General features: G+C 31.6%; 1 protein-coding gene across 1 annotated transcript; it reads left to right on the forward strand.

Moving 5' to 3' along the window:
* The first annotated feature begins 14,087 nt into the window (after nt 1–14,087).
* Nucleotides 14,088–20,024, forward strand: LOC127106080 (uncharacterized). The gene is made up of 2 exons (XM_051043360.1): nt 14,088–14,571; nt 19,822–20,024. Exons 1-2 carry the CDS (start codon nt 14,167–14,169, stop codon nt 19,909–19,911), a joined length of 495 nt encoding a protein of 164 aa, XP_050899317.1. The 5' UTR covers nt 14,088–14,166; the 3' UTR covers nt 19,912–20,024.
* Nucleotides 20,025–21,342: the final 1,318 nt, after the last annotated feature.

Here is a 21,342-nt window from a genome sequence, read left to right on the forward strand (position 1 = left end):
ATTCTTTTAAGTGGGGGAGAGTCGTAACACCTCAACTTTAATTTTAATATTATTACTATTATTTTAATATTTTTAATATTATTTTTTATATAATTATTTGAGTGTTGATATGCTTTTATTAATTAAATAAATATTATGATTTATTTATTTGATTATTGGATGATGGAGTTTTATTGAGAATTAGTTAATATTTAAATTAATAGAAATGGTGAGAATGGTTAGTTTGGGGAGAAATATAAAATTTAATTAAAATTAAGAAAATAGAGTAAAAAGGTGAAGTTAGTAAGGAGGGGGTGTGGTGAGATAATGAGATTAGAGTTATTTTTATTTATAAAGAGAAATTAGAAGGAAATTGTGTAGTATGTGAAAAATTAGGAAAGAGGTAGAAAGAACATAGAGGAAATTTCAAGAAGATGAAGTTTCATCGCTCTACATTTTCGAGGTAACGGGAATATATATATATATATATATATATATATATATATATATATATATATATATATATATATATATATATATATATATATATATATATATATATATATATATATATATATATATATATATATATATATATATATATATATATATATATATATATATAGTGAGGGTTTCTTATCTCCCGTCTTCTCTCTTTCCCTATAATCTGTGATTTGATGTTTGTGACCAAAAGAGGGTTTGTGTAAAACCATCTGAGGTGATCAATTGATAATATTTTTTTTAGTAATATGATATTTATTCTCATTTGACATGTCTTGTTGTCTTGTTTATGCCTTATGATAAGGCAGGAGTTGAATTGATAAATTATGTGACGCCTTACGATAAGGCGAGAGTATATTATGTTGATGCCTTATGTTAAGGCGATATATGGTTGGTAAAATATGTTGTTGATAATCCTAATATTTGTGCTCTTTCAATGGTGTTGCTTATCTGTGTATTTTTTTAGGGCGGTTAGAACTCAAATAGGAAAAATAAGCGAGTTTTGAATTTATTCAATAGGGAGAAAAAAATCAGAAAATCATAGGTAGATATAGAAAGGGATTGACCGCCTTGTTTCATGCGTAACTTGAGTTTCGTAAGCCTGTTTGAGGGGTCGTCAGTTGCGTTAAAAAGGTAATGCAATAATATTTATTTTGAAGTGGGGAAATTGAGTCTAGGAGCGTTATAACAATAACAATTTCTCTGATTTTTATACCAGAGGCGTAATCAAATTTCATAATTTTATACTTAAGAGTTTCATAATTTTGTCATAAGTCTATAATTTTTGGTTCTATTTTGAATTTAGCCATTATGTGTTAGAGTTGATTTAAATCAAGAGAGTTGAGTTTGATATTTTTAGATTTGAGACTGAAATGTTAGAGATGAGTTTAGAGTCCCTTTGACAATGTTAGAGTTGAAGGTAAATAATAATGTGTTGTATTGAGTTGTCTGACAGGTTATGAGTTTTCCCCGTTGAACGTGGGGGTTGTAGAATATTACCTTGTTGGTGAACTTACATGAGTAATAATATGAGTTATAGAATATTATTGTTACCCTGTTGGTGATCATATTTATTGAGTAATAATATGTTTACCTATTGATGAGTAACTACAGTGGTGGCCTGATATTGGCATAGTTGTCTATTCAGATGAGCAATCATTCTTGAGTAGTATGTTGATGTTGTTTGTTACATTTTCATGCATCATGAGCATTAGTGGTCTCATATTCGTTGGTGGAATTATTGGTTCAGATGAGGAACCAGAGAGGAACCTCATATTGGAGGGACCAAAGGCATGCCTCAGATTCATTGGTGGAATCGTTGGATCATATAAGGAACTAGAGGCGTGGATCAATTAGTAACATAACTCTGAAATCCAAAAACTTGACACGACATGCATATTGAGTTAGGAGTAATTAGTCGCATTGCATTACTTAAAGTTGAATTTGTGATTGTTCTGTGTCTGTGAACTATTTTATGTGATTGTTGAATATTTTTGTTAAACTATCCTAACTGTTTAAACATTGTTAATATTATGAACGTATTTCTCACCCTTTTTTGTTTGTCTGTGTGAATTTTTGTACCAATGGTACATATACCCAGGTAGAGGAGCATTAATTATTGTTGTGTTAAAGGATTGGCGTAAATGCATACTTTATTTTTATTTATCATTTTTAGTTTACTTAGTATTTTTGGATTGTGCTCTGATGGTGTAACATCGGGTCAAGTTATCATTTTGTTGATATTTTCTTGAGATTTGTTGGATTTATTTTCTTATGTTGAAACTAAGATGTTTTGTACAAATATGAGATATTTATGCTGAGATGATGATGTTTTAGTTTCGATGCTTAATTTGATGTTGAGGAGAAGGTTTTATAAAGAATGTGTAACACCCTATGTTGATTTTAAAATAAATAAATTGCATGACCTTTTTAAATTATGTGTTTTAGGGTTCGGGTGTTACACTAGTAGAAAATGATTTTGTTGATAAAACTTTGGGAATTCATCTACACATGGTGTAGGAGAGTAGGAGTCTGGGGTGGGGAGGGAGAGTACCCCGGTGAGTAGTCACTGCAGTAAATGAATCTCGTTGGAATCTTGTAAAGGCTCTCATGAGTTGTGTGATTAAGAGATGCAGTAACAAACAAGGTAATGCCTATCCTTGAAATCGTTGAAGATGTCAATGTAGACATCAAAAATCTTCCTCCTTTGTTTAAAGGAGATCACTCATGGGCCTTTTAGAATCAAAATAGGTCCTCATGATAGGTAAGAGATGGGGGGAAATTTCAACGTATGAACAATGTCCTTGTATTTACACTACTATTGAAAGACTGATGTTTGCCTAGATCACTGGGTACAACTGTGAAAGGGAAATCCTTAAGTGATTCATGATTCCGACTTCAAATAAATTAAATTTGAGGGTGAATCGCATCTAAGAGAACATGCGTTCATGTACCGAAAACCCACACTTATTGTACCATCTATATAATCCCTTGATGATTCTAAGATGAAACAAGTCAATTTTAAGACAAACCCATATTATGGTAGGCCTTTTCCATTATGCGCTCTTTGATATACACTTATGTCATCCCCGAGAATTCATCATCCACCAAAAGTATTGTGCAATATCTTTAGGGAATTCTAGATTCTATCTCTCCTGTCTCACCATATTTACTTTACTGTCAACATTAAAAAAATGGTGGCCTTAAGTATGAAACCTTGATTTTTCCTTTAACCACCACCTAATTTCCCTATCAATGGGTTCACCGTCGAATGAACTTATGTATAATCTAACATTCATTTGAGCATTTCGCTCTTCCTTGGGATTCCTCACAGTTTTCTAGACATATATGTGGACTCCACCAAAGATGAACCCAACGCCAACCTCCCTCATATCTATTATAGTAGGAGCGAACTCCCTATTTTTTTTTGTCTACCACCTCTAGTTCACCATCTCTAGTTCTATCACCTATTGGTTCACCATATCTGGTTCTTGTAACACCCTAATTCCCGACTCGACATTTAATCAAATAATTTAAATTAAAAATCCATAATTAGAGTGTCACTCGTACTTCACCATAACATAAAAGCCTCAAATACCCAATAGTCATGTAAAAGTAAGCAGTGGAAAATAAAAGAGTTCGACATAAAGTCTCAACAATAAACTCCAATGTAAAAAGACATAACACAGATAACAGAAGACATCGCATCCCTTGTGCTACATATCAAGGCAATTCCTCTGACCCAATAATAAACGCTAAAGGGGGCATCAATGTCATCCTCTAACTCAACGGCTACTATCATATTTGATTGCATGTACTCCTGAGGAGCACAAACGCCACAACAACAAACATGGGGTGAGAATACATCTAACAAATGTTAACGGCGAAATTCAGCAATACAGGATAGTAATAACAAATTATATGGTATTATCAATCACGCTCATAACACAATTAAAATAGATAATAATGCAAATGCAATGTAATGCTACCAACTCATTCTCAAAATGCATGTGGTACCAAAATCATTGGGATCAGAGGTATGTTATTGATATTCCCATGTCTCAGGTTCCTCTCTGAACCATGTCTTTCTCTTGACGTGAGACCTTCATAATTCCTCTGCGAACTAGGTCATCACTGGACCGAAGTCCTACCTATCTCCGATATACATTAATGCATGATTATGAATAGCACAAACATGTAACATCAACAACATCATAAAATCACAAAAAAACACAAATTTCAAAACATTCTAAAAAATGTTCAACTATTGAACCGATAAGTTGCCAATCACATGCCTTACTGTAATCCCTATCTGGATTACTAAACTCAAAACACCAATCAAGGCCATCACTGTAATTCCTCTATGAATTACTATACTCAAAACGCCAATCAAGGTCATCATTGTAATCCGTCTCTGGATTACTATACTCAGAAATACGTTTTTAAAACAATTTGAATTATTTCTTCTCAAAAGGTAAAGTTATGTTATTATCAAAAATTCTCAACTCATCAAAATGCTCAAAGAACTCATAAAGTCTCGAAGACTCATAATTTCTCAAAAACTCATATTTTCTCAAACACTCATACTTTCTCAAAAACTCTCAAAGACTCGTACTTCTTAAAAACTCTAAAAAACTCATATTTCTCAAAAACTCATATTTTCTTAAAAACTCATACTTTCTCAAAAACTCTCAAAGACTCATATTTCTTAAAAACTCTAAAAAAACTCATATTTCTCAAAACCTTAAAAAGGATTAAAAGTTCATAAGTGATAGTTATACTATATCAATTTCCTCAATTACTCAAATTACCCCGAGAGCTCAAAATGTCTCAAAATTTTATAATTCTCAAAATTCTCACAAACTCATCAAACAACCCCAAAATCATGCTTCATACTAGTCACACATCATATTCAAATAACTATTTAAAATATCAAACAAAGTTGGAATCAAGAAAATGAATATGTTCCAGAAATCTCAGAGAGTCTATTTTGAGAATATGATATTTATTTTAGGACTAAATACATTTATTAGTTCAATTTAATGCAACAACAAGAATAGACACTCGTATCACGCAGAATATTTCTCCAGACTTCAAAATGGCGCAAAAAATTGTATACTTATGAGAAAATTATGAATTTTCCAGTTGAAAATAATATTAAACCCTATTTCTAACGCAATTGACGACAACCCAAAAGGATTTACGAAACTCAGGTTATGTCTGACACATGATGACCAACACATGACTGAAACTGACTACACCTCTGTTATAAAAACCAGTGATCTGCTATTATTGTATCGCCCCTATGCCTAATTTCTCCACTTCAAAAGAAAAATTATCACGTTAACTTTCCAACACTTCAAACTGTGCCTCAATCCGAATTCCGAAACTCAAGATATGCTTGAAATAAGACGAACAATCCCCTTTTAAGTCTATATGCGATCTTTCTGCGCTTTTCTCCCTATTGAACATATTTTTGACTTTTCTTAAAGTTCATATTTTTCAAAAGTTCCAAATTTTATGTATCTTTTAAAAACCTATTTTCTATAAAATAGATTGAAATTTAGAGTTTTCTGTAATTTGAAAAAAAAATCCAAAATTAACCGATTCATAAACAATTTTAGGGAAACAGGGGTCTCAAAATACGCATTTGGAAAATCAAAAGACCTTAACAGAGTCGTTCAAATTTTCAAAGGGTAAAATTACAACTCAACAAAAATCAAACCAACAAAGAAAACAATTATACGATCACAACAAAATCAACACATGGTTATAACCCTATAAACAATATCACTTATCCACTTTGGGGTCTTAGGGAAAAAATATACAAAACATATCAACAAATAAAGCATCACTTATATAAGGTTATAATCGCACAAAATCAAGCAACTAATAACTTATAGAGACTTTAGGGTATTTATACAAAATCCCCTATTAGGGTCGCAGAGCAAACACGTATCAAACACATAAATCAACAAAATTCACAATACTCAAGAAAATACGTAGCTCATTCATCACATAAAGGGAAACTAAGGGAAACTCATAACAATCCCTAAGGCGCTGATAGGAGGATAAGGAACCCTCACTATCCTGAAATCACCCAAGTGTAGATCATTTCCCCCTTGCAACACAGTTGGTGATTCTAGTAACTTTTTGGATTCCTGCTCTTAGACTCGCTCCTCTTCCCAAAATCCCCTATGTTCCTTCTGCCTCCTTTTTACGTATGCCAATAAATTCTAAAACCTAGTTTCTCTCCACACTTTAGAATTTATATGGTCTTATTTCTCAAAATTACTCCTTTTGCCCAATTTAATCTAAACCTCTCTCCTCTCACCTCATACTCTTCTCTATTCACAAAAATGACCCATTCTCCGATTTATTCAACTAAATTATTAATTAAATAAAATAAATATTTAAATTAAATAAATATTCAACTTAAATAATTATTTAATCAGGATTATATACTTTCTATTATTTTATTTTATTACCAAATAATTAATGTGCCTAATTTTCTGCAATAATCCAAATAATATTATTTTAATTATCTACTCACAAATCTCATAACCCCGATAATTAATAAATTTCCAAAATACCCTCATACTCCGAAAAACATCCAAATCAGATATAGTGAATAAATCACACCAATAAAATAAAATGTGAAATTAAAAGTTGTGGTGTTATAACTCTCCCCCACTTACAAAAGTTTTCGCTCTCAAAAATTACCTGGCGAAAACAAATTTGGATAGGATTCCCTCATTCGACTCTCCATCTCCCAAGTCAGACTCCTTCCAGCAGATCCTCCCCATACCACTTTCACTAAAGCAGTCTCCTTCCCTCTAAGTTGCTTCACTTCTCGATTCTCGATCCTTATGGGCAATGCTTCCTTAGTCATATTCTCTCTCACTTGCATATCATTCATCGATATACTATCCCACTTCCATTCAGGAATCTCCAATGGCTGCATCAGTCCAGACTGCTTCTGGTGCTCAATCTTTGACTTTTGACAAGTCAAACATGAATATATAAATTGTGCAATGTCTCTTTTCATTCCTGGCCACCAAAATATTCTCTTGAGGTCTTTGTACATTTTGGTAGCTCCGGGATAAATACTAAAACCACTTCGACGACTCTCCACAAAAATACTCTTCTTAAGTTCCAGCACATCAGGTACATAAACTATATCCCGAACTTAAGGATCTCATTCTCAACGACTCCAAATTATTTGTCTTCATTAGCTGATGACAAACGATCAACCAAGGCCACATCCAACTTCTGACTCTCTCTAATCTCATCAAGGAAACCATTAGTCAGCTTCAACATTCCCAAATTCACAATATCTGCAGTCACCTCGTAAACTAAACTCAAGTCTCTGAATTGTTCTATTAAGTCCAACTCTCTAACCATCATGGTCGACATTTGCAAGGACTTCCAACTAAAAATATCTGCTACAACATTGGCCTTACCGGGATGGTAGTTCAAACCAAAGTCGTAATCCTTCAAAAATTCAAACCATATTCTCTGCCTCATATTCATCTCCTTCTGATCAAATAGATACTTCAAACTCTTGTGATCGCTGAATACCTCAAATCAAGAACCATACAAATAATGTCTCCATAACTTCAACATGAATACTGTAGCTTCCAACTTTATATTATGAGTAGGATAGTTCCTCTCATAAACTTTCATCTATCGCGAAGCATAAGCTAAACCTGCCCATTCTGCATAAGCACAATGCCCAATCCCATCTAAGATGTATCACATTATACTACAAAAGGTTCCTTCGGATCTGAAAATATCAACATAGGCGCCATTGTCAACCTTTTTTTTAACTCTCAGAAATTCTCCTCACACAACATATCCCACACAAAGGCTTGACCATTTCGAGTTAACTGAGTCAAAGGTAGGGATAACTTGGAAAATCCTTCGATAAATCTTCTATAATAATCAACCAATCCTTAGAAACTTATGATCTCTGTAACTAATTTTATAGCCTCACACTATAGCACTACATCTACTTTAGAAGGGTCCACCGATATACCGCCACTGGAAACCACATGACCGAGAAAAATCACTTATTGCAACCAGAACTCACATTTATATAACTTGGCATACACCTTTTTCTCTTTCAAAACCTGCATTACAATACGAAGATGTCTAGTATGATCTTTATCTGATTTAAAGTGTACCAGAATATCATCAATAAACACCACTACGAACTGCTCTAAATAGGGATAGAAGATCTATTCATATACTCCACAAATACACCAAGAGCAGTAGATATACCAAACAACATCACCAAGTTTCATAGTGATCGTATCGTTCCCTGAATGCAGTCTTAGGAATATCTTCATCCTTCATTCGAATCTCTTCACTAATAACACCGGAGTTCCCCAAGGTGTCACACTTGGTCTGACGAATTTCTTATAAAGTAGATCTTCTAGTTGACTCTTCAGCTCACTCAATTCTGATGGAGACATTCTGTAAGGTGCCATCGACATAGGTCTAGTACCAGGTACTAAATCTACGGAGAACTCAACTTCTCGCTCCTACAACAAGTAACAAATATCCTCAGGAAACACATTAGGAATCCCACACATCACCGGCATATCACTTAGCCACCACATCCCATTCCACTCTTAAGGAAGCAAACATCACGTGCACCTGATAGTTCTCCATTGACAACATATCAACTTGACATGTAGTTTGAAACTCAAATTCGTACTCTTTTCGGGTTCAAGAAACAATATAGCCTCAACAATACCTGCACTCTCGCAAACATCATCTTGTTAAACCAATCCTCCACACTAGGAGAATCTCAGATAAGGAGAAGCTTCTCTCCCACTTGTTTCAATCCTGTTCTTGCTGGCAAGCGGTAAGAAAAAAAACGAGCATCGACAGTGTTTCACACACATGTCGCGTACTAGGAAACAAATAAAGTCATAAAACCTAGCAAGACGGACCAACCTGGTTTGATACCAAGTGTGTCACCTTTTCTTAAAGTTCTGATTTTTCAAAAGTTCTGAATTTTAAGTCTCTGTCAAAAACCTGATTTTTCATAAAAAATAGATTAAAATTTAGAGTTTTCTGTAATTTGGGAAAAATTCCAAAATTAACCGATTCATAATCAATTTTAGGGAAACAAAACAGGGGTCTCAAAATACGCATATGAGAAATCAAACGACCAAAACGGAGTTGTTCAAATCCCCAGAGGGTAAAATTCCAACTCAATAGAAATCAAACCAACAAAGAAAACAATTATACGATCACAACAAAATCAACTCAGGGTTATAACCCTACAAACTATAACACTTCTCCCATTTGAGGTCTCAGGGAAAAAATATACAAAACATATCAACAATCAAATCATCACTTATACAAGGTTATAATAATACAAAATCAAGAAACTAATAGCTTATAAAGACCTTAGGGGATTTATCTCAAATCCCCTATTAGGGTCTCAAGGCAAACACGTATCAAACACACAAATCAGCATAATTCACAATAATCAAGAAAACATGTAGCCCATTCATCACATAAAGGTAAAATAAGAAAAACTCATAACAATCCTTAAGGCGTTGATAAGAGAGTAATAAACCATTACTATCCTGCAAGCCTGAAATCACCCAAGTGTAGACATTTTCCCCATTCACCTTAAATTTTCAGCACGGTTGGTGATTCCAGTAACTTTTTGGGTTCCTACTATCATACTCTGCTCCTCTTCCCAAAACCCCTTTTGTTCCTTCTGCCTCCTTTTTATGTATGTCAAAAAATTCTAAAACCCAGCTTCTCTCCACACTTTAGGATTTATATGGTTTATTTTCTCGAAATTACTTTTTTGCCCAATTTAATCTAAACCTCTCTCCCCTCACCCCATACTTTTCTCTATTCAAAAAAATGGTTGATTCTCCCATTTATTCAATTAATATATTAATTAATTAAATAAATATTTGAATTAAATAAATATTCAATTTAGATAATTATTTAATTAAGATTATATATTTTCTATTATTTTATCTTATTACCATATAATTAATATGTCTAATTTTCTGCAATAATCCAAATAATATTATTTTAATCATCTGCTTTCAAATCTCATAACTCTGATAATTAGTAAATTATTAAAATACCCTCATACTCCGAAAAACATCCAGATTAGATATAGTGAATTAATCACACCAATAAAATAAAATGCTCAAATTCCCAAGGCATTTTCTCAACATATTTACTTCCTTACAATAACACCTACTTGGACCTGTCTCAAAACATTTATGTTAACATTCCTCGAGTTATTATTGATAACAAGAGCTTGAGGGATAAGTGTTTCGGGCTAGCCAAATGCCCGATAAGAATGGCCCAATCCAACCAACGTGCCTCGCTAGTTGACGAACATGTGTACCTCCACTTGGGTGTATCGTATAAGAGATCAACTCACATCCTTATCTCCATATTTAATCTACATCCAATAGTCTCCTGCAATCCAGATCGAGCCAACCAAGAGTAGTTCTAACCGTCTCCTCTATATAAGTGTGACCTTGAGTCACACCCAAGTATTCAATCATTCACACTTGCATAGTTTCACCTATCTCATTTACTGAATTTCACGTTGATGTGATAAAATTGCAGGTACCTCTACTTATCACTAGAGAATATAAACACCACACCGGAAGTTTTCAATGATGGTCTTCCTCATCACCTAATCTATTTTCTATTTCAGTACGAAATAAAACTCAAGTTGAACCGTTGTCGAGCTAGATTTGACACATATTAGGTTCATATTTGTAAATGTCTGAGCTACTAGCATTCCCACATACTCAAGAATATGGACATATGAATTAGGCAGTGTTGAGGTGAACCACCGATGTTGTTAGGGTCCATGAGTCATAAAAGGAGATGAAGGGAACTGAAGAACTCAATTTAACACAGAAATCTTAATCACAACACACTATTATAAAAGTATATTGATATTCCATCCGAGAATAATTATAGAAAATCTCATGATATATTCAACATCGGGACACCAAATTTTTAATAGTTAAACTGTGGCTAAATATGAGTTTGTAATCAATTTACACAATTGAACGTTGAGTAAATAAAGCCCTTACTTATTTTGTCATAGTTGAATTGTGATTAACCTATACACAACCTACAAAAACATAAGATAAACATGTTTTAAAAGATGATTACTTCAAATTTAAGTTAGTATTTGGAAGTGGTGCAAAAACGAAGAAACAATTTAATGAATACACTACTATAAATTATACATTTCGTAACAGATTCTTACAACGATCATTTATTCCACCTAAGTAATATTTATTCATTAGACGCCTTTTTTATTTGTAAAACACTTTTCTCCACGGTCAAAACTAACAGATGTGGTGAAAGGTGATGAAGTGACACGTTTCGAATCCTAGCACCAACAATTTTGTATTTTTTCGTTAAAAACTGGGCTTGTTCCCTTAACTTCTATTTTTAAATTAAAAGTAAACAACTTTTCACCATATTCCAAACTAACAACCATGGTGAAGGGTGAGTGAATGATACACTTCGAGTCTCTGCACCATCAATTTTGTATTTTTTTTGTTACAGAAAGGGCGTGTTCCCTTAATTTCTATTTTTAAATTAAAGGTAAAAAACTTTTCACCATGGTCTAGAATAACAATCGTGGTAAAATGTATGGACATTTCAACACGGATCCTTCTTTCAACTATTGTGAATTTTTTTACCTATATAAGTGATACTTATTTCCCTTCCGAACAGAATTGTGTCATAGTTCCATAAGCAAAATCCTAACCTCTCATGCCTTATCTCAATCTCAATAAATGTTTGCACACTATTTCTTCACAAAACTCCAACATATCTTATGCAACTCGTATTAATCAAGGAAATGTGACACGAAAATTGCAAGACAGAAACACAAAACTCATTTCTTTGTCTTCCTTTTCACATATTCGCTACGTGAAATATTTCCATCATTCATGTTATGAGTTATGTTGTTGTTCTTGTTGTTCAAACTATTTGTCCTTTAGGATTTGTTATTTTTATTGTTGTTGAGACACTAAACCCTATAGGTTGTATGTTATTGTTGTTTTTTAGTTACTTTGTTGTATTTGTTTAGCTAATAAATTTTTTAGAGTTATTGTTGTTGTTGTTGTTGTTAAGATGAGATTAAATGTATGTTTTTGTTTTTGTTGAGATAAGTAAAAGGTTTGTGTTATTGTTGTGATTTTTGTTGAGTTATGTTGTTGTTTTTGTTGATACAAGTAAAAAGTTTGTGTTTTTGTTGATTTATGTTGTTATTTTTGGTTGAGATAAGTAAAATAAATTGTGCTATTGTTGTAATTTTTGTTAGTTATGTTGTTGTTTTTGTTGATACAAGTAAAATGTTTGTGTTAATATTAATGTTTTTGTTGAGTTATATTTTTGCTTTTGTTGATAAAAGTAAAAGGTTTGTGTTAATATTGATATTTTTGTTAGTTATGTTGTTATTTTTGTTGTTGTTGATATAAGTAAAAGATTTGTGTTAATGTTGATGTTTTTGTTTAGTTATGTTGTTGTTTTTGTTGAGATAAATAAAAAAAAAATTTAATGTTGATGTTTTTGTTGAGTTATGTTGTTGTTTTTGTTGAGTTGTGTTGTTGTTTTTTGTTGATATATACCTAAAATGTTGTGTTATTATTTTTTTTTCTTGCCCTGTGTTGTTGTTGATAATGTTATTCCTTGTGCAACTTTCATTTCGTTCATCACAACATGTTTAGAGCACATAATAAAAAAAGAGACAATTGTAGGGTGGACTCACTCCTAAAGTGGGACCCACCATTTATTTAGAGAGAAAAAAATATTTTATTAGATTTTTATCTTCTAAAATGGGATCTATTTGAAATAAACAAGTGTAGGATGGGCCCACTCCTAAAGTGGGACCCATTTGACATCTATTTAAAGGTATTTTTTAATCCCTAAAGCAACACAACAAATAAGTAACTTACAAGGGGTTTTAGAGAAGAGCACAGGGATGTCTGAGAAGAGGAAAATGCACAAGTGATAGAAAGGTGTGTAACAAATCTTATCCGTTTGAACTACAAATTTGGTGTGTTGTTCCTTTCACTTAGCTGATTTTATTGATATTCTTGTTGGATAGTTTTACCTTCTCTTGGAGTTATTTTGGTATATCCACAATTTGTGGAGGTGTTGTTTAGAGTGAATTTTCCCACTTTTATTGTTTATTGGTAAAGATTGTTATTCCCTAGTGTTACTAGGAAGACTTTTGTATTCCCATTATTGATATAGTTGAAGGTTTTACTAGACTATGTCCCATGGTTTTTATTCTCTCACTTTGAGAGAAGTTTTCCACTTTAAAAAATTGGTGTTCTTTCTACTTTATTTTTCTATTATTATTATTGTGCTCTAAAGTTGATTATGTCGATTATTTGTTTAAATTGCATACGTTTGGAAAATTATTCCGCTTGAAAAATATTTCGATTATTTGATAATTTTCAAACAACAATTAAGTTTATTATACTATATGTGGATTGTGTGTTTTATCAACCCCTCACTAAATATATAATATATCAAATTGAATTATAAAATATTAATATAAAAAATTGAGTTATATTTATCAAACAAAATTAGTGTAAGTTGTTTCACTGAGTATCAAACTCATGACAATTCCTTCCACCTTTCACTACAACTAAAATTTACAACCGAGGTGAAATCTTGATTGCTACACTAAAAAAAAGATTAGTAGTTATACAATATTACATTAGACATGTATGTTTAATAGTATATATTGACATGTTTAAATGCAAATCATATATTTACTGTATTTTCTTTTTCTTTTGATATGTTTAAATGTAAATTATATATAATTCTTTTTATTTTATATTCTTCTTTCTACTTTCTTCCGTTTAATTTTTTTTCCATATCTATCTTCCATAAATCAAACGATGTCAAACCTTAAAGTGATAAAAACTGTATATAAATGATAGAAATGTATCTTTTATTTAATGTTATTATATATACATAATTAAATGATATTTTAATATACTTGATTTTAAAAATAGGTGATAATTCTTGGCCCACCATATCCTCTAAATATCATTAGGCCCTCCTACTAAAACTAAAGCCATTCATCCAATAAAGCAACATATTTTAGACATGCATAATACTGTTTTTTAGTAAACAAGTTGTAACATGGAAGAAATTAACGAGTGGCAACAAATAGAACAACACACACCTCTCGAATCCTCTGGAGTTTACGATGGTGGTGACCGATCATCTTCTTCTTCTTCCACTCCTACCCATCACGAAGAAGATGGAAGTTCCCTTAGTGATAGGGAGGCTTCCACGCCGGTAGATTGGGCCAATGAAGGGAAGAAGCTGCTGAAGCTGCGGTTCGAGGCTATGAGAGTGAAGATTGTGAGGGTTGCTTCCAAGGTTCGTAATTGTGCAACGTGTGCGGGGGCGTTTTGGTCAGTTACGTGTGTGGCCGGAGCTGCCGCAGCGGCGGCGGTGTTGGTATGGTTGGTTTATTTCGGGATTCAAAGGCGTCGCCGGAAGGTGGATGGTTTGAATGATCTTCTTAGACAGAAAGATGAGGTGAGTATATGCTATCCGTAAACATCTTTTATTAACATGAAAATAACATATCTTAAAAAGGAATTAAAATTTGAAAGGAAAATGATTATTTCTTTAAAAGAATTGTTATTCTGACACATATTTGAACAACTACTTTAATGGCAAATAACTTAAAAGGATTAATAAAATATATTTATACACTTCAGTTTGTTTTATATCTGTAATTATAAAACTACATCAAAGATAATAATACTATATTTAAGACTAATAAGGCCACATTAGAATATTCTTGTGAATTGTGTATCTCTTTATAACTCTTTAGTTTTCCTTTTTAGTTTGTTATTTTGTTGAAAGAAATTATTTTGGTAGATCTTAGAGACTCATTTGGAGAAAGAGATGATAAAGAAGACGTTACAATCATTGAGATTGATAAGTTAAGATGGATCCTTACCATAGTAAGGAATTCACAAGCCATAAATAAGATTCAAGTTAATTTTAATTCAAGAACTTAAAGAAGGACTTATGGTAAGGACTTCCATAAACATATATGAATTACATCATATTTTTCTAAAATAAGTGCAACAAAGTAAATATCAACTAATTTTAAATTAAAACTATTACAATCCCAAAATTAAAACTAAATCAAATTACTACAAAATAAATTAAAATAAAATATTTAGTTTTCTTTCTCATCTCATTGTTGATGTAAAACCTAAAGGTTAATAGTTTTAGAGATTAAAGGTAGTGCACTGTCAGTGTAAATTTTCTTTACACCATCATCCAATAGAATTATAACGTTCTGTCATGTCATACCAGTATTTTAAAATTAAACATGTGATTTGGCGGGATGCACGTCTCTGATTGGTTGACAGTGTAAAAATATTTTACACTGTCGGTGCATAGTCTTTTTTCTCATAGTTTTATTAGAATTTGTTACTTGTATCAAATTGTCATTTTGTTGTTATGTTTTTTTTAAGTAAAAAATTCTCTAGAATAGTTATTATGTTTGATAAAGCATTAAATGTGATTTAATCGTGAGATTTCATTAAACATGAGTATATCATTCTTAAAATACTTTAAGCTTTAGTATAAAGTGGGGTAATATTAAAACATTGAGACTATTATGTGGATTGACATGATGATCACATGTCACTAATCATGGATAAAAAATTATCAAATATCCACATAAGTATACATATACAGAATAATATTTATATATGATTGACCCACCATAATAATACTACATAAAATATCTTACAAGTTATTATCAATGTGATAATGGTGTATATTATCACCCGACCTAAAGCCATTAAAGGATCCTAGATGTGGAGTTGGGTCATTTGTTGTCATTCAAATATTGTTTGTAACAAGATGGCTATAAAGATGGTTGATGGAAGGTTTTGGAGGGAAGGTAAATTTTTTGATGTTGGGTAATGTTTTCTTTATTACCCACACTACATGGGCTTCTTTGTAATTTGCTATCATGAACCCCTTTATACATAGTAATAATATGTTGAATAGTAGCCTCCACCAATGTTATGGGGCATTTAATTGATGTGGCTTTCAGAGCATCTTTAATGGAGGTTGTTTAATGCACACTAGGATTTTTAAGTTCTAGAACTTAGCATTTTTACTATTAGAGTATATACATGTGGCATTCTCGTTGCTTAAAATTTTTTGTAAGTTGCTTCATGAAGCAATCCAAAAAATGTATTGCTTATCATTAAATAATATTAATCTTAATAATTGATGGGGAAAATATAAATTGATTAGACCACATATAGATTACTTATTGAAATCACCATTGAAGTAAATTTGGTTTAGATTGCTTAGATGTTGCTTAAATGTAATGTAGAAATTTGGTCCCACACAAATAACTCAAGCAATCAAAATAAGTTCTCCATATTAAAGATGTTTTCATTGTCTTGAAATTCTCTAGCAATTTATCATTGCAAAATAATGAGGCATTAATTGCTATTAAAATTTGTTCCCTCGTCTGTTAATAGATTATCCTCTTTCCACTATGATTAATCTCCTCTGGCCATCACCATCAACATCTATCTCAACCTTATCCATAATATCGAGTGTTGGGAAGTTTTCATCTTCTTCCTTTGTCTTATCATTGATTATGATCTGCAAAGGTCCATATTGATCTTCAACGGGAATTATTCTGAAATCACAATCGTCTATTATGATAGTCATCACCCTGTCAATTATTGTGTTACACTAAAATTTAATCAAGATTCTTGTGACTTCCAAGGTATTTTATTCATGGTGTTTTCATCCATACAGATGTATGTTGTAAAACTTGTAGTCAACGTTGAGTTTTTTTGGAGTTCCATACATGTGTTGTTATGCCAAAGGCCCAAAGCATTATCAATTTCCTTATAACTCCATGATCTAATCTCTTTAGACCATTGTCTGAGTCAATCCTTTAGATCAGTGGCTAATGCATTTAATTCACCGCTTCGTGTTCCTGTAGTTATGTTAAGTTTGCTCCCATTGGTGTTACTTTGACTAAGAAATATCAATGTGTATAAAAGACTTCTTGAAGGTTGTATTTCATTCCACGTTGTTCCTCTCCCCATATAAGCCTTTTTTATCTATTGAAGTTTTTCTTCTTTAGTCTGAACAAAGGTCTGATTTGAATGGATTTGTGGGTAAATAAAGTTTTCTACTTTTCTTCACTGCATTTTGAACCTTTTGTGCATATGTCTCATTTTCTTGTTGATTGTGTCTTCTTCCTACCTCATAGTGATCACCTTGTATCATATTAGTCACATTCTCTACTTTCCTATTATATGTCTCCATATGGTGTTGTCTATTGTGCTCCTTCCCAATAAGTATTTCTTCAGTTTCCTTAATAAATATGATAAAACCTTAATATTTGAGCTTAACTTTAGCACCAAAGTTGTGAGGTATTTCAGCAAAGACATATGATGTTGAATACATGTAGTGGTTTTTTCTGATATAAATGAGAGAGAGAGAGAGTTGTGGTGACTTTGGTAATTGAAAGTCACCCAAATCTTACCCATACAGCTTGTGACTTCTTTCTAAGTTTTTGTTCCTACGACTTCTAACTCCTCTCGATTCCATCCTTTCTCGAATGTTCTAGTAATGTAACACGACATCGAAGCCCATAAATCAAATATTGATTCTCAACCCTATTTAGAAAGTTGACATCAATTTCTAGGTAACTAATAGTACTAGTATCGACGACTTATGAGTGAATAGAAGATCAACAAATGACACATGTATTCTAAGATGTTATTAAAACTTAAGATAAGAACTACTACAAAAAAACACATGTAACATCGAATGGAAGTTGATTTAACCTCAGTTAAAGAGGCGAGGTAGTGAAAGGCGTCATGAAAATCTGTCACTTTACCCCTCGGTTTAAAAATAACTGAGGGGTTAGTTTAAATGGTCATGGGTTCGATCTCCGTCAATAGCTTTTTTCTATTTTTCAAACTAGCATCATATACCTCTCGATTTAATAACAAAGTCAAGGGGATATATATATATATATATATATATATATATATATATATATATATATATATATATATATATATATATATATATATATATATATATATATATATATATATATATATATATATATATATATATATATATATATATATATATATATATATATATATATATATATATATATATATATACACACACACACACACACACATATATATATATATATATATATATATATATATATATATATATATATATATATATATATATATATATATATATATATATATATATATATATATATATTAGAGTAAAAATATTGTATCCGATTCATCATCATCGTTGTCGATAAAGAATAAATATTGGATATCTTGGAAAGAGCAAATGTTAGGGATCCTCGTTTCAATGATCTTGAAGAAGATCAAATGTTTGATATAAAACAAAACTAAAAAGTTAGATAAACAAAATAAATATTTAGTTATATGATTATTTAAGAACACAAACCTTGAACCCAAATGATTTTCTACTCTTGCAATCCATCATTGAGAACTTTTCCCAACAAAATAATAAGAACTCATCAAGTTTCAAAATTTTCATGTCAAATGTTTTATAATTGGGGTTTAGGTTTCACGAGGATCACTAATGACAATGTCTTGAGCGTTAATACTCATTAAATGGACGGTAAAATATGTTTCTTTTAAAATAAAATAAAAATAATAAAATATGTTTTAACTTAAATGCCTCGTACCTCTCGGTTTCTATTAAAAACCGATGGGAAAAGACTTTTTTTTTATATTTACATTGTTTATACGAAATATTAAAATAAATTGTTTAAACAAATCAAGAATTTGACCGTGGATTTTTGGAGAACAACCTATCTTTTCAAATTTCTAATAAATTATCTGTTTCAACTACGAGAATTTTTTTTTTGTACTTGTAATACATCTTAGAGAGCTTTTATTATCTTGAACAAATGTTTTTATAGAAAATGCTTTCACATGAAAGAGAAATTGATGATTGTGCTTAAGAATAAATTTCTCAATATTGTCAACCGAGGAAAGCACTAAATTTCTCAATATTTTCTTTGATTGATAGCATAGGAAAATTATTACAAAAATACAACAACAACATCAACATTATTATGTGAGATAGATTGCAAGAGCAGAAAAATGTTGTTCAATATTGAAGAACATTGAATATTTTTCCGGTCTTATAATTCATCCCAAAGAATGATGTGTAAGACTTTGGAGCGGCTACATATAAGTTAGATTTAGGGTAAAATCTGATTAACGAATGTTTTTATAATAAAATATGATAATCTAATTCCATCAGTTATTAAATATAACTGAAGGAATAGATTATTAATTTAAAAATTAAAAATAAAACAAAAAGAAATACACCACTTTTAAAGAAATAAAAAACATAAAATCTTGATGTTGAGATTTGAAGCATGTCCTAAATTAATTTTTCTCTCGGTTATATTTAAAAATTGAGGGAATATGTGATATTTATTGAAAAAATAAAATAAAATATGGCGTACCTTGACATTTTACCTCGGTTTTTGGTTTAGTAGGGTGAAAGATTTATCATGAAATATATTATTTGTAGTAGTGAAGACTTCTACATTTAAGAGACAGATGCACTCATAATTATATTATGATAATTTTATTTATAATTGAATAATAATTATAATTCCAATAATCAAATGTGGTGTCTTTTTGCTTGAATATCATCCGTTTAGACCATTATTTTATTTAACACATTTTGTTGGTGCAGAAAATTAGTCAACTCTTACTTCATATTGCTCACCTGGATGAATCCCTATCATCACGTCGTAGGGTTCATGTGTATCGAATTGCTGGCTAATGAAATTGGAGAGTTAATCTATGTCATGAGATTTGCGATGGATTCATCTTAAATTTTTGTGAATATATATATATATATATATATATATATATATATATATATATATATATATATATATATATATATATATATATATAGTAATGTGTATATGAGTTTGGTACTTCATACTTTCATATTATAAGTGTAAATAATTTTTATATTATTTGTCAACCACAATAGGATAGTGAACGATATTTGAATTTTACCGTAACTCTTTTATTAAGGAATTAGAAAGTTGTGGTGAAATGATAAAATAGACGTTTGGTGCGGCGAAACAAGTTTTCGATACGGTGATAGGGGGTATAATCAGTATAAAGTCATTAATTGAGTGAAAAGTAGCATGAAAGTGAGAAAGAATTGAATATCTGAAATGGCAGTCTTTATATAACATGGGAGGTTAAAATCATTCGTGTGATTCAACATCTTGTACGGGTTGTCATTCGATTAGATATGTTGGTGAGGAATGTGATGAAGGGCGTTATGGTATGTCCTCGACAGGGATGAGGTTCACTTGTTATGCATGTCTTCCTCGTTAACACTTGTTATTTGGCCTTTGTCATGGGCCTTACATACGACCAATAACAGTTGTCCCTCAAGTCATTATTTCTAGGTCGTAGAACGAAGGCTTTGTCAGATTCATCTTCAGTTTGACCTCTCATAGAAGAAAAAGTAGCCTTAATGGGACGTTTGATGTCTTTTGGAAAGTTCATTAAATGTTTTCCTCGTGATCAATAATACTTCACGAGTATATCTCGACATGTGTCCCTACGTTTGACGGTAACAAATCCTTTTAGTACTAGGGCATTTGAGTGTTCTTGAACATCATGTGATGAGATCTTGATTGATGGTGGTGTGGTTCACGCTTCCTAATGTTAAGGATAACATGGATCATATTCCATAGAGGGTTATATATGGATTTATGTGGTTACCATGTTTCCCTTTTCGCCATTTGTCAATTTTTGATAACTCTTCTCCCAAGTCTATAACCTCTTGTAACTTTGCCAATCTCTTCTCATTAGTCGCTAACTCTGACGTACTTGCACTACCTCTTACAGTATGGTGTACAGTGTATAGGTCATTGAGCTCATGTTTTCAAGGTAATGCATGAGTTTGAACTTTATTTTCTTTTCATACTTGCATATCTTATTAGGGTTTTTAGAGAAGAGAGTTGTGGGTGTTTAGCCCCTTTCTATCTAGTACTTTGGTGGATCATCTTGTTATAGATGACTTTGGTAGGACGCCAAGTTTACCTTTGTGTTGACCATGTGCTTTACTTATAACCCTTTCTATCATAGGTTGATATCATCTTTTGACATGGATAACTCTCAACTCACAGTTTGAAAGGCGACGTGAGGCAATCCTACAATATGGGTGGATCAAGAGACATTGGAC

The sequence above is a fragment of the Lathyrus oleraceus genome, chromosome 7 (assembly GCF_024323335.1).
Source record: "Lathyrus oleraceus cultivar Zhongwan6 chromosome 7, CAAS_Psat_ZW6_1.0, whole genome shotgun sequence".
Lineage (NCBI taxonomy): Eukaryota > Viridiplantae > Streptophyta > Magnoliopsida > Fabales > Fabaceae > Lathyrus > Lathyrus oleraceus.

Bases quoted from the DNA above. Each gene is read 5' to 3' on its own strand.
- LOC127106080 (XM_051043360.1), top strand. From the start codon at position 14,167: ATGGAAGAAATTAACGAGTGGCAACAAATAGAACAACACACACCTCTC. The intron at 14,572-19,821 runs GTGAGTATATGC...TTGTTGGTGCAG, and splicing joins TTCTTAGACAGAAAGATGAG to AAAATTAGTCAACTCTTACT.